Source organism: Hyperolius riggenbachi, chromosome 5 (assembly GCF_040937935.1).
Source record: "Hyperolius riggenbachi isolate aHypRig1 chromosome 5, aHypRig1.pri, whole genome shotgun sequence".
NCBI classification, from domain to species: Eukaryota; Metazoa; Chordata; class Amphibia; order Anura; family Hyperoliidae; genus Hyperolius; species Hyperolius riggenbachi.
The window spans coordinates 125,727,417-125,742,060 of NC_090650.1; the positions used below are offsets into that span (position 1 = coordinate 125,727,417).

At 42.7% G+C, this 14,644-nt stretch overlaps 1 protein-coding gene across 2 annotated transcripts in view; it reads right to left on the minus strand.

The window, feature by feature from the left end:
- The window catches only part of TRIM71 (tripartite motif containing 71), a 123,437-nt gene extending 109,598 nt beyond the window's left edge, over positions 1 to 13,839 (minus strand). Inside the window, exons 1-2 of one of the 2 annotated variants that reach the window (XM_068234469.1) lie at positions 12,508 to 13,839; positions 12,353 to 12,471 (exon numbers count right to left, since the gene is read on the minus strand). In XM_068234469.1, coding sequence (XP_068090570.1) covers positions 12,353 to 12,471; positions 12,508 to 13,150 — 762 coding nt within the window. In that variant the 5' untranslated portion in view covers positions 13,151 to 13,839. Of the gene's footprint in view, positions 1 to 12,352 lie in introns of both variants that reach the window. The other variant, XM_068234468.1, reaches the window with a different exon arrangement.
- Between the last annotated feature and the right edge of the window lie 805 nt (positions 13,840 to 14,644).

Consider the following 14,644-nt stretch of genomic DNA (forward strand, 5'->3'; position numbering starts at 1 on the left):
AACCTCAAGTAAACCTTTTTGCATTTTGACATTATGGGGTGTTGTGTGTAGAATTCTGAGGAAAATTATACATTCTTTCAGCAAGTTTGACTGTTACGCTGGATGTTGCCACTTGTTGGCCATTGCCTCTCTACCACTGAATGAATGGGGAGGAGCACAAAAGAGGTCTGCAATGGTCATGCTATGTAAGCATGGTTAATTTGGGATTAGTTCAGATAAAGCGTTATACTAAATGCATAATTTTAAAGCCCGAATCGAAAATCAAGGGAGTTTTTTGGGTTTTTTTTTTTTTTTTTTTTTTTTTTTTTTTTTTTTTTTCGACAAAGTGAACCACCCTGGCGTTCTATTAAGATCGCCAGGGTGGCTGCAGGAGGGTTTTTTTTAAATTAAAAAAAAAACTATTTCATGCAGCCAACTGAAAGTTGGCTGCATGAAAGCCCACCAGAGGGCGCCCTGGAGGCGTTCTTCTGATCGCCTCCGGCGGCCAAAAGTAACACGGAAGGCCGCAATGAGCGGCCTTCCGTGTTTTGCTTACTTCGTCGCCATGGCGACGAGCGGAGTGACGTCATGGACGTCAGCCGACGTCCGCCGCCTCCGATCCAGCCCTTAGCGCTGGCCGGAACTATTTGTTCCGGCTGCGCAGGGCTCAGGCGGCTGGGGGGGACCCTCTTTCGCCGCTGCTCGCGGCGGATCGCCGCAGAGCGGCGGCGATCAGGCAGCACACGCGGCTGGCAAAGTGCCGGCTGCGTGTGCTGCATTTTATTTTATTAAAATCGGCCCAGCAGGGCCTGAGCGGCACCCTCTGGCGGTAATGGACGAGCTGAGCTGCACGGCTCTGTTCCGGCTCCATCCATCCCGGCGCTTCCTGTGTCACTGCAGTGACCAGGAAGTTCAAATAGAGGGCGCTCTATTTGAACTTCCTGGTCACGGAGTAACACAGGAAGCGCCGTAATGGAGCCGGAACAGAGCCGTGCAATGCGGAGAAGATGCCCGGGAGCCAGCGTCAGGTAATGTATACGGGGGGGGGGGGGGGGGGGGGGGAACAGGCGGCAGGAGCAGCTCAGCAGATGGTGAATCGGTTTCAGGCTGAAATCGATTCACAATCTGTTTGCAGTAAAGGCAGCCATACGATCCCTCTCTGATCAGATTCGATCAGATAGGGATCTGTCAGCTGGTCGATCTAATGGCACATTGACCAGTGTATGGCCACCTTAAGGATTTAGACAGACTACAGGGGGCTGGAAGAAGTCTCAGGTAAGTATAAATACTTTTGTTTGTACTTTACTATCTTCTGATTACTAAGGAAAGCGAGAATGATGCATTTTCAATTGGCTGTAATAACTTTCTTTAGGCAACCAGTTGTCATCACTGCTGGTTACCCTGCTTCTGCTGCAAGGCTTAGACAGCACATCTGAAAACAGCTGTCTTTGAAATAACTGCCTGCAAAGCCTGTTACAAAAGCTAGATGGAAATCAGTGAAAAAAAAAAAAAAAAAAAAAAAAAAAAAATGATAAATGACAGCTCGCCCAAAATATAAAGAAGGAAAAAAAAAAAATTATAGACGTAAAAAAGGGTGTAAAGGATGGTAAACTATAATGATAAATCACAGTTCTCAGGCATTTAAACCAAGCCACCTTCCTGAAAATCATAAGTACATAAATAGTTATGCTTGATGAGGTGTCTGTGAAGAGAGGCCACATTTTGCCATTCTTCTTCTTTTATCTGACTGTAAACAGGTTTATGTAGTTGACAACTGTAAATATGAAGGTAAATGATGAATTCCGATTGCAAATGTTAAACTGCAATTACATTGAAGTTACAAACCGACAGAGGAAGTTTCACTCTATTTACATCTGCCGTCCGAAGAGTCTAGACTGTTGTCTGTACTGCGTGCAAGTCATAGCCACCCGACATTTCACTCCTGATAATTAGTAATTCCTCGTACACAGTTTGATTTCCCTTTAGACTGTGCACATGGCTTTAAGGACAACTTGCTTGAAAGGGATATGGAGGCTGCCATATTGGTTTCCTTTTTAAGCAGTACCAATTGGCTGGCATCCTGTTGATCTTTCATGCATCAGTAGTTTCTGAATCCCACACCCGAAGCAAGCATGCAGTAAGGTCTCATTCACACCTAAAGTTAAAAACGCATTTGCGTTTGTGCGCTCCCATCCTCCCCCCCCCCCCCCCCCAGGCACTCCACTGCATGCTGCGTTTCTGGTAAAAGCACCTTTCCAGGGCGGTTTTGTGATTCACTCCCTGACGCAAGTCAGGAATTGAACTCTTTGACCCGGAAAATAATAAATACAATGTATTTATTCTCAAAAACACAAGCAAATCGCAGCATACAGCCGTTTTCTGAGCATTTATCGCTCTTCCTATACCTGCCATTATAGTAAAAATGGCCCACAAATGGTCGAACTAAACGCACAGTGCACGAACCGCGCTAATATTAACCTTCTCAGAGATTCACTGCACCAGCGTTTTGTGGGCGATAAAAAAAAAACAAAAAAAAAAAAAAAACACCTGTGCTTGAAAAAAGGCCGAAAACGCCTCTAGTGTGAACGAGCCCTAAAAGCAGTCAAACTCAAAATCTCCATGCTTGTTCAGTCTATGTCTAAAAGTATAAAGCCTTGTACACAAACCTGATTTAAGTTGGCAGAGGCGGCTGATAATCATAGCCTCAGCCAACAATCAGGCATGTGTACAGCACCCAATGACCCCCAATCCGTGAGCAATCCGCCAGATAGATCTACTAAAGCCCAGCGACATAGATCCCCCCCATCACTGCCATTGTTCGTGCCACTCCCCCACGTGACATCACGCGTTGTGTGTGCCCCCCCCTCCCCCGCATAGCAACACATCGCATTGTCAGCTCCTGATCCCCGACGGGCGAGCACGTGTTCGAGCCCTTAGAAACAGAGCATCAGCAGGATAGCCAGGCAATGTGCATTGTTTAAAAGAAAAAAAAATATGACAGTCTCTATATCCCTCTCAGGTCAGTTGTCCTTTAAGAGACCTTGAGGATAGAGTAAAGGTCCCCATACATCAGACGACTTGGCCGCCGATCTACCATCCATATTGATTAATATAATCGAATTGGATGGAAATCGCTGCCGTTAAGTGCATGCCCGACCGACAAAGCGACCAATTTCGGGACAAAAAAAAAAATTTGTTGCTTTGTCTCGCGCATGCTGCAAGATGTCGGGCCGAAGAAGCTTGGTCGGGTGCACGGCGGTACGGCAGCGATTTCCTAGCAGGCGACGAGACGACGAAACCCCCGCTGCAATGTATAAATGTGTGCATTTATAAGTTACCGGTCCTGTTGAAGCCTCCGCGGGTGTCCCGCAACCTCTGGGCGGCTGATCGAACACGCTACTGGCGGATAGTGTTTGACGTCAGACGCTATGCGCTAGTAGCGCAAACGGAATACCGCCCGGAGGTTACGGGACACCGCGCGGAGGCCGCAACAGGACGGGTAATGTATAAACGCACACGAGGGGGGGGCGGGGGGGGGGGGGGGGTTGGATGAGAGGGGGCACATTTATACATTGAGGAGGCAGCGGCGGTCCGGACACGGTGGGCTCAGGCGATTCCCTGAAGATTTCATGCTGAAATCGGACGGGAATCGGCCTGTAGTGTATGGGCAGAATAAGCAAGAGACAAATTATCTCTAATCAGATTCGATTAAGAGATACATTTGTCTCTTTGTCAAATCTGCCCATAATCTTTAGGTCTATGGGCACCTTAAGACCACCCTGTGTCTTGCCTTCCATTGCACAATTTTTACAATGATCTTCCTTCAGACACCTCAACTTAGTAGGGCATTGCTTCTCATTCCTTGCTAGCATCAATCTTACACAGTTTATTCTGTTTAAAGGACAACTGTAGTGAGCAGAATATGGAGGCTGCCATATTTCTTTCCTTTTAGACAGTACCAGCTGCCTGGCAGTCCTGCTGGTCTATTTGGCTGCAGTAGTGTTTGAATCACACCAGAAACAAGCAAGCAGCTAATCTTGTCAGATCTGACAATGTCAGAAACACCTGATCTGCTGCATGCTTGCTCAAGGTCTATGGCTGAAAGTATTAGAGGCAGAGGATCAGCAGGGAAGCCAGGCAACTGTATTTCTTAAAAGGAATTAAATATGGCAGACTCCATATCCCTCACGTTACAGTTGTCCTTTAAAGTTTGTGCCTAAATGTAGCCATACATCTAGTGATGTGTGGGCAAATTCGACCAATATACAAAGCTCTCTATCTGAATCATATAAGAGAGATCTGTCAGATGCCCAAACACCGCAGGCCGATTCCCAATTTCATGCTGAAATCGATCTGGAATCGCCACATCCGTCTGCCTCACTACTGTCTCCTAATGAGAAAGTGCCCCCCCCCGTGTAAAGTATACATTACCTGGCTGCGACCGCCGCTGGCTTCCGTGTGCATTCTGCTGTCCATATATGTATGGCCCAACATCGAGCACAATGTCCCGAAATTGGTTGCACTGTCATTTTCATGCAATTCGATTATAATAATCGAATGGTCGATCAGCCGCCAAGTCGCCTGATGTATGATCACCTTTACCCTTACCGATTTGGAACCAACTAGAGCACTTTTGTGAGCGTTTTTGGATCGCAAACAATCGCCGACAGTTTCAAAAACGCAATGCCAATGAAAGTGAATAGTGGTGAACCCACTAAAAATGATTGCGATAGAGCTAATCGCAAGACTTTCAGCATTCTGTTAGCATTTGCACTCTAATGAATTGGAACATAGAAATCACTTCTAAATAAATAGCTACCACAATGCACTAGCCTGCGCTTCGCAATTTGTAGTGGGTCCCAGCCCTAACATCGGTTTGGTATATAAAATGAAATCACGTACTGGACCAAATGCCTAAAAGAAAAAAAAAAAAATGCACCACACACTCAAACCCTCAACTGCGTGCAAGTGTATGAAGAAACAAATGAGAATTTTAAAGTCTTAAAGTGTTGCCACAGAAAATATCACTTTGATATACTATTTCAGTAATGCACTTTGTAAGCAGAGTGATAAATGTTGTACAGCATTTTTTCCACAAGCGGTTACAACTTCTGCACAGTCTTATCCTTTAACGATAACTAAGCGTTAACCTAATAACATGTAATGAAGCATTAATTCATGCATGTATCCTAGTGTAAATATAGCCTTATACATTTACAACACACTTAGAATAAAATATTTGTTTCCATTTGCCTCCACCACAATACCCTCTAGATTGTAAACTCACAATAGCAGGGTCTTCCACCTAGTGTTCCCAGTTTCTGCTGTACTTTATTTAATTAATATGTACCTGTGTGTGATGTTTAAAACTACACACTGTGTGTAATTTGATGGATGTTCTGTACAGTACTTGTGTTAAATCATTTATCTAAGCTCCCCACTACTGTCCATCTACTCTGTAGAGTTCTACAAGAGATGTTGGTACTATATAAAAAAATAAAAGCAATTTGTTGTTTTAACTTCACAGCTCAATCACTTACAGGGGCAATAGAGAGGGAAATAATAGTATTACTACCCTTTCACAAAAGGTATTATACCTAAAAACGATGTCAAATATTAGTATAGGAAAAACGTGTATATATAATAAAAAAAGCATCAAGTGTAGTTAAGCAAACAGGGAGAATATATTTGCAATAAGCAGAACTCTTCCATACAGGATTGAGTTGCACTAACAGAATTTTTACTTGAGTAAAAATGTCAGAAATATGACTATGTATGAAATGTCTGCATTAAAATTGCAAAATAAAACCTTGAGAAGGAAAAATACTGAAACAAATAAAATAAATTTTAGAAGTGAACATTTACAAGTACACATTTTTTGTTTCAGCACAAGCCTAAACCCATTTAAAAAAAAAAGTTAAACACAAACCTATAAAAATAAATAAATCTAACAACAGAAATAGAGTTTCCAGAAGGCTTATTAGTTAAAAAGCTTACTGTTTTTTTTTTTCTTTTAACGTTAGTCAATAAATGGTATTATCCAGATGTAAAACTTCCTGCTCAGACCAAATATAAGTTAATTTAAATACTCAGTGTACAGTCATACTTCACAGGATAAAATTATGAACCACTGTTGAAGGAATATGCATAGCCCAAAAATAAAACACTAAATTCCAATAAAAAACAAAGCCACAATAAAATGAGATATATGCCCATTATTTCACAGCCCTAGACAGTACAGCACACATTTCTGTCTTGAAGTCTAAGAGACTCGACATTTACTCATCACCACAAAAGTCTGCTTTGCAGCTTTTTCTCCTCCTAGCAATGTGATAAAATCATCCTCTGAGAATGCCAATAATTCAGCAGCACTGAGGAGAGAAAAGAAGCTTTTTAAAAATGTTCTTTATTTCATATTACAAGAAAAACATGCATGAAAGCGAGCCTTAGCTCAATGTTTGACCACTACCCAAGTGCCAGTATGTATAAACAAAACAACAACAACAAAAAGTCAGCAAAGGAAATCACATTAATGAAATACTGTGTATATTGGAACACTGCAAGAGACTATAAGAAGGAGGGAAAAAAAAAAAAAAAGAAAAAAAAAAAAAGAAAAAAAAAAAAAAAAAGGAGCTTTAGAAAGATTTTGAAAATGCTAAGGTAAAAAAATAATATCACTACACTATAAATGTGTTTGTCTAGGCATAGTCGATTCTCAAACCATGGAACAATGAAGTATGAATTTAATGGACATTTTATTTTCACCCTAACCTGCACTCGATTTAAATACACAATCAGTACAAAGTAGAATAAAGATTATGGTACTCCTGAAGAAAGTCAGTCCAGTAAAATTCACAACAGTCCAAATAAGCAAGAAGGTATGGGGGGGGGGGGGGGGGAGGAATCTGGCCTTTCTGCACATACTAATTTGCTGAATGTGTCCATTTAAGTTTTCTTTGGAGGAAAAAAAAATAAAATACAAGCTAATGCTGCCAAACAAAATCTTACAGACAGGGCAGCAATGACAGACTAGAGATGACAAATAAGGGGGGGAAACAAAAAAAACAAAACAAAAAAAACACCTTAGATATGCTCCAATATATCTTTTTGCCAAATAGGTTTTTCTCCAATAATAGTAATAATAATTAAAAAAAAATATATACAACTGCTTGTGAGAACAAAGGTGTTTTAATACATCTAAAACTTCCAGCACATGGCATAACTTGATCTCTAATTCACATTTTAACTAATCGTCACCTATATTCATTTATATTTAAGGTATACATGTCATAAGTCCAATGTGTATCCAGTATTAATGCTTATTTTAGCTTAGTCTTATTTTTTGAGGAATAAGTGTTAAGAAGATTGCAAATTAAGCAATGAAAACAAATTACTACTTTACCAAAATCAAATCCAAAACAGTGTAGGTCAAAAACCCCAATGTATACTTTGATAAAAAGTCTATTCATCTTTTACACCATAAGCAAAACAAAACCACAAACTGTCTACTGTACCTTGTAATAGGTTAGCATGGATTATCTAAGAGTTTCTATAGTACTTACTAAATTTATCCTACTATTAAAATATACAGCACACAAAATGTGCAGAGCCATTACTGTAGTTATAAAAACACAAAAAATAAAGATGTACAAGATAGCCACACAAAAGGTTGTGATGAATGGGATGGGGGAGGCTCACCACACCCTTAGGCTAGAAACCCACTAGGAGAGCTTTTCTGAGCGCTTTGTGATTTGAAAAGCTCTAGCTAATGTAATGCTATGGGTGTGATCCCACTTGAGTGATGTGATTTTATAAAAATCCCCCATAGCATTGCATTACCAAGAGCTTTTTCAAATCACTCACGCTTACAAAGCGCTCCCAGTGGGTTTCTGGCCTTAAGGCTTCATCAGAATAATTGTATCCAGTACTGACCATAACACAGGGAGTATTAGGCAGGGAAGTTCATATAAAAAAAATACATTTTCTGTGGATTGTACTGCATTTCATTATTATGCAATTGGAGTCATCAAACTCAATATGTAATGGGAGGCACAACATAATATATGGTCTTCAATACATGAATACATCCATTGACTTGTTGGTCAGATTCTGACCCAGTTGTAAAAATGGAAAACTAAAAAAAAAGGGTCATCAAGTTGTTTTTCCTATTCATAGATGCCTTAAAAAAAGATCCAGGTATCCAATAGTCCTAATTTCTTTGAAATGCACTGGTGAGAGTAAACAACTAGAATGTTTAATATCAGGAATTTAAAACAATCAAATACTCCCAGTTGGAAAAAAATTACACCAGGATCTAGACCATCAAAAAAAAACCAAAAATAAAAACAAAAATCAGAATTTAGATACTATATTGGAAGGCTAACAATTGTTTGGGGCACAGAAAATTCCCTGCTTTTCTTTACACTGCTCTGGCTGTTATGGCAAACATTGCTCTAGTAGCACAGTTTATAAATATACTCCAAATGACAAGCAGCATCACACGTTGCAGCAGGTGAAAAACGAATACATCACTCGCGATTTTCTCATATGAGCCTGCATACCAGTATAAGTGCCAAGACAACTAAAATGGCAAGCACAACTACTACGTCTAGTAAAACATTGTACAAGACAGGAGGAAAAAGCACAAAAATGTTGAAACACACTTGTCAAAAATAAGGTTGATGCACATATAAAATTCAACACACTTCAAGCCAATAATATTTCACTAGATCACACATTTTCTTCTTTTTGTTCTCGAAGTGTTTCTATAAATACAATCATCACAAATAAATAGGTAAATAAATAAAATAATGACCAGTGACAGTATTCAAAATCTCAGAACACAAACTACATTTTGTATTTCACACGTTCTCTTGTTGCAATAGGAGCTGGGACACATACTTGGTATTCATTCTGCAACCAAAGCCCAAATAAAATATATATTTAAAAAACAAAACTAAAACTCAAATAATTACAATTTAGTGACAATCAATGCAACCGCATACAGCTGAAAATTGTAATCAAGAAAAGTTTGATCCAGAAACACTTGTCTATTTTATTTGTTCAGTTTGTTATTTTAAACCAAAAATGAATGTATATATCAAAAAGTTAACCATAAAAAGAAAACTAAAAATACCCAAATCAGTATACAATTAGATATCATCTGAAGAAAACGTACAGATTTTTGAAAATCTACCTTTTAGTTTTACATGACCTTAAGGTGGAAAATGTAAGAAAGGTGCATGTGCCAAGGGGTTTTCATATTAAAATTCCTGATTCTCTGCAACTTGTGCCATCAGCTTAACAAACAAGTGAACTCTGAACAGGTGACTACATTGCACTAAAGCTGACCAAAATATTTCAGAATATAATCAATTCAGAAGGAATTGATTCCTACCACACACACTGCACATCAATTTCCAAAAGATTACAGCAGGGAACCTACAAAAATTGATAGAGCTGCAGAGGTGCACTGTTCGATGCAGTGCAAAGCTATAGGCTATCAATATGCCAATGCTCTTGCCCCCGCCCCCTTCCCCAATTGTTTTTAATTTTCCATCCTGTCCGATCTGTAATTAAACAGATTTTAGTCAAAAAGCGATAAGAAAAAAAAAAAATTAGATCCCATTTTGGAGAATCGATTCCCAGGAGATTAATTGAATCTGCAAGGAATCGATGAGCGTATGGCCACCTCTACACGTTGGCATGTGAACACTAACCTACGTTTCTTTAATAACCTCCTTAGCGCTCTGGACAAGCTGAGCTCGTCCAGTAACGCCGCAGGGCACCGCTCAGGCCCTGGTGGGCCGATTTGAACTTTGCTAGCTGCGTGTTTCTCCGATCGCCGCCACTACGCCGCTACCCAGCGCATAACAGGGCCCCCCGCCCGAGACCCCTGCGCAGCCTGCCCAATCAGTGCCAGGCAGCGCTGAGGGGTGGGTCGGGACTCCCTGTACATCACGACGTCAATGACGTCATTCCGTTCGTCGCCATGGTGACGGGGGAAGCCCTTAAGGAAATCCCGTTCAGAACGGGATTTCCTGATGGGCATGATCGCCGGCGGCGATTGGAAGGGTGGGATTCAGCAGGGGGGGGGGGGGGGGGATATCATGTAGCTAGCGCTAGGCTAGCTACATGATATTAAAAAAAAAATTAGGTTAAAAAAACCTTAATAATGCAAGGACATTTACGTTAAGTAGGGGTTCTTTTACACTGAATCGCTGCAATCTGGAACAATTGCATTGAACCCAAAAAGTCGTACTGCGCAGTATAGCAGTGGTGCAACCAAAAAAGAAAAAAAGTTAACATGCGACTTCCAGAGCACTTAAGGGGTTCTATGTAGCTTTTTAAAAAAAACTGATACTTACCTGGGGCTTCTACCACCCCCCTGCAGCTGTCCTGTCTCACGCTGTCCTCTACGATCCTCCGTTCCCCACTGCTGGTCACTGTCCAATTATCCGTCTAACTAGGTAAACTTTGTACTGCGCCATAAGCTCCCGGAGACGCGAGCAGGAGCTAGGATGCGCGCAGGCTCAGTTGCATTCGTCTAGTTAGACGAATAATTGGACCGGACTGGTAAGAGTCAATTTTTGCTTTTAAAAAGATACACAGAACCCATTTAAGGAATTACCGCAGAAGTCAGAGTAATGCACTGTAGCTTGTGCGTTAATTTTGCAGGGCTCGGAGCACTTCCGTTGCACCGTGCTGAAGCGCAAGCAGTGCGTTTCATTGACTATAATGGCCACTGTGATTAGCTGCGGTGGGGGGGTGGGAGGTTACCGCGATGCGGTAAGTGTAAAAGGGGCCTAAACAAAAAATACTCAGGTTTAAGTGTTTTGAAGAAACGCATTTAAAATAGTCTATTATTTTATCAAGCAGAAAATGGGCAGGAGAACTGCTGTTCTTTGAGGGCCCATTTTCACTATTGCGGTGCGAAATCGCCGCATAATCACCGCTGACGAAATTGCATGCAGGTACGATTCCGCATGCGTTTTTTGCCGCGATTTCGCAAAGGGTAGGGTAAATGCGATTTTAACCATGTCACTGCCTGTGTGAATTTCCATTCGTTTATATGTGAAATGGCGGGAAAGACGCATGCCAAAACCGCATGCGATTTCCCTATTAAATACATTGTGTGCGATTCGCCTGCATACCACACGCAAGCGAATTCTGATGGCTCTGCCGGGCAGAAAAATCCTGCACAGAAAAACTGACAAGTGGAAACAGGCCCAACCACTTGTATTGGCTATGTGAATCCGCATGCGGACAACGCATGCGGATTCGCGCTAGTGGAAACGGGCCCTGACTGAAGCCAACAAATGGTAACCTGCAGAGAGATCCACTAGTTGAGGATTGATACTACTTACTAGATCCTGTAGTACCTTACAGTCTGTTTTGTAGGTGGTAAACAGCTGCATTTGACCAACCCAAAAACTGTGTGATCACCTGTAGGTCCATACACATGTATGCAGTTACACAACAGAGTTAATAAAACACTGCATTCAGTGTCCAGGTTGCAACAACTGCATATGTGTGTATGGGCCATGGTGCCATTTTTCTGCAGCGCACTATAGAGTTTGGTTTCAAGAATGACTCCACACGTGACTTGGCCAGAGGTGACACAAGAGTGTTCTTCATTCATAACGAGGGGTGTGAGGTGAATTCAACCTCACAATTTTCCCGTTTCCTCTACAATCACTGAAATTAGAAAAGTCCAAGCAGGAACTTGGCACAGAACTAATTAGAATTAGGGTGTGAATGATTAACTGGCAGCTCAATTGACAATTAATCATTCACATCCAGTATTAGCCCTGTGCACAGTTTCAGTTCAGTCCCCTCTAATTCTAGTTCTCTCAAACAATAAATATACTTGAAAGTCAAATTCTAAGCTCATCTCCATTCCCACTGGCTATAAGCAATAAAGATGTGCAAATTTCAGTTGAACTGGAAATGTTTATGGACTAACCAGTTTCAAGAACAGCCCATCAAGCAGCACTTCTTACAATTTAACAGTTGACAGTTAACTGATTAGCAGTTTCCAGTTCTGTTTATCTTTCCACTTTCGGTTAAACCAAAATTGTCAATAGTCTACTTTAGAGGGCCCAGCAGGAAACCTCATTGTAAAATTCAGCTAACGTGATTCGGTGGACAGGACGCTCTCAAACAGCTAGGTTTCCAATAGGTTTTAGTAAAACTATGCCCACACTAATTGGCAATCATAACGCTTTGTGCTGTAAGGGAACTGTGATTGGAGAACTGTTCTCTATGAGGTTTCCTGCTGGGTCCCCTGAAGTAGACTAGTGCCTTGAAATTTGCTTAGCTCAACTTTTTTGTTCATTTGTGTACATAATGGAAAAAGATACTGAGGACTCACCTCCTCATCATGTTGCTGGCAGTAGGCTAGTCTTTCAGGGTACATGGGCAGAATGTTGAAAGCACTGCCCTGGAAGGGTGATGAGGTGGAAGAGGATGAGGTAGTGGCTGCACTGGAAGCTGCAGAGTTACATGGGGATGCTGCTCCGCTGATACATCCGGGGGCCCTATTTCCAGGGCCAGTGAAGCGTTCAATAAAGTGGTCCTTAGTAAGTCGCACCCTTTGGTGAGCCCGCAGACAGTTGTCACATAGGTTCTCCTGGCAATCAAGGCAGTGTGAGCTAGCACCATTGCCCTCATCACAGGAAGAGCAGCGAGGCTCAGCTTGATTGGGAGGTGCTCGGCGGAGGAGGCCGGAGGATGAACACGACGATGAACGAGGGCGCTGCTGCCGTCTAGGTCCACTTCCGCAGCCTCGACTCCCATTACTCTGTGGCTCATCTGTGGTCCCTACCACAGCATCCAGCAGGTTGCTGAGATGCAAGAAAGTTGCAGAAGGCAAAGCATCCATGCCAGCCTCAGACATCAGCACCTTGTGATCACAAATAGGGCAATGCAGCTGGAGGGTGTCCCCAGGGCTCCTGTGGCCCTCCAAGCACTGCCGACAGAAGGCGTGAAGACAAGGCAAGACGTGCAATCTTCGGGGAGCAGAGGCAAGGCTACTTCCACCACCAGTACTGCTGCTTGAGGTTTGAGAAGAGGAGGATGATGAGCTGGAAGAGGAGATAGGAGCAGAAGACACACACATCTCCTTACACAGCGGGCACAGCTGGAAATCTGAGTCTGGGAATGAAGCCATTTACATGGGGAGAGGGGGGCAGTGCACGGAAACCCAGTCAGTGGCCACAGCTTTGAAGAGAATCAGATCACTTGAAGCATGTTCTCCTCCTTCATTCACCTATGTGTGTATCCAGGGCGTGGAGGACTTTTCAGCAGACTCTCACACCCCTTTCCTCCGGGGCTTGTTTACACGGAATAATTGTAATCGACCTCCCAGGTACAATCAATAAGGGACACAGTGCCTCATTCTCCTGATGTCAGCATTTCCCCCCCTTGGCTATCAGCGGCTGATCTGGTCTTGGTGGAGCCATACAGCTCCCAGCAGAAAGATGGTGTGACAGAAGCTTCTCACATAGAGCGAGAGAGAGCACCACGCAAAGTTCTCCCCTCAGCAGAGCGGCGTGCAGAGATCCCCGAGCATGCTGGACACACCCCCCTCTCTGCCCCGGATCACAGGACTCGCACTGCTCCCTGCACAGCAACCTTCAATTATTCATCTCGTCCTGTCGCACCCCAGCATCGGATCACCTTTCCGATCAGTCCGCAGAGCCGCAGCCCCCTCCATTTGTTGTTGTTCTGTTCCGTTGCCCACGCTCACATGTTGTCACTTTCTAGTGGTGGCTTTCCTGATGGCGCAGGGGGGTGGGGGTAATCTTCTAGGAGATCCAGCTCTGGACGCGTGCTGGAAATGTTAGCAGCCCTCACTAGCTCTTTAATGAACAGAACAGCAGTCCTCACTTCCGCCAGACCAGTGAGGGGTGGGAGTCAGGAGGAGGAGAGTGGTGGGAGCCAGCAGGAGGGGAGCTCTCAGAAAAACAGGAAACACTGAGCAGCACTGCCATCTACTTTACACCACAAAGGGGAGGATTTACTATGGAAAACAACATTTCTAAGATGCTAACACTCCCAACAAACCCCTACAAGGCTTTTACAGCTTGACGTCAGCTGACGTGAATAGGTAGATAGCATTCAAATGCTGTTCAAGCCTGAAATCCTTAGAGGAAAACAAAACTTGACATTTCTAATCAGCCTCATAAGAGTACATGCAGAGATAGTCTGCATACTGTTTGCAATCAGGAAAGCAAATCACTAGTTGAGGCTGCCTTCCCACTTATCCCTGCAATTTTGGGGTGTATTTTTCCAGATTGGCATTTGGCAATATTTCTGATTTTGATTCAGGCTGTTTTCCACAGAGAATCGCGATTGGGCTGCAATTCGTACGCGTTTCTCACATTCTTCACTATGGCAATTCAATGATTTTCGTCCTATCTGACAGGTGTACGGGAGAAAAAGAAAAACTGGGTGGGAAAATATTTTAAATTGTCAAATCATAAAGAATAAATCACTATGCATTTTTTCTGACCTCCAATACCTTGTTCAAGCACCCAAAAAAACGCAGCAGACATGAGGACTGGAACTGGGAAAAATCACATCACAAATGCATTGCACTAATGGAAATATCCCTGCGAGGTTTCCTTCAGGCCGGGTTCACATTGGCGGTTAAAAAAAAGGT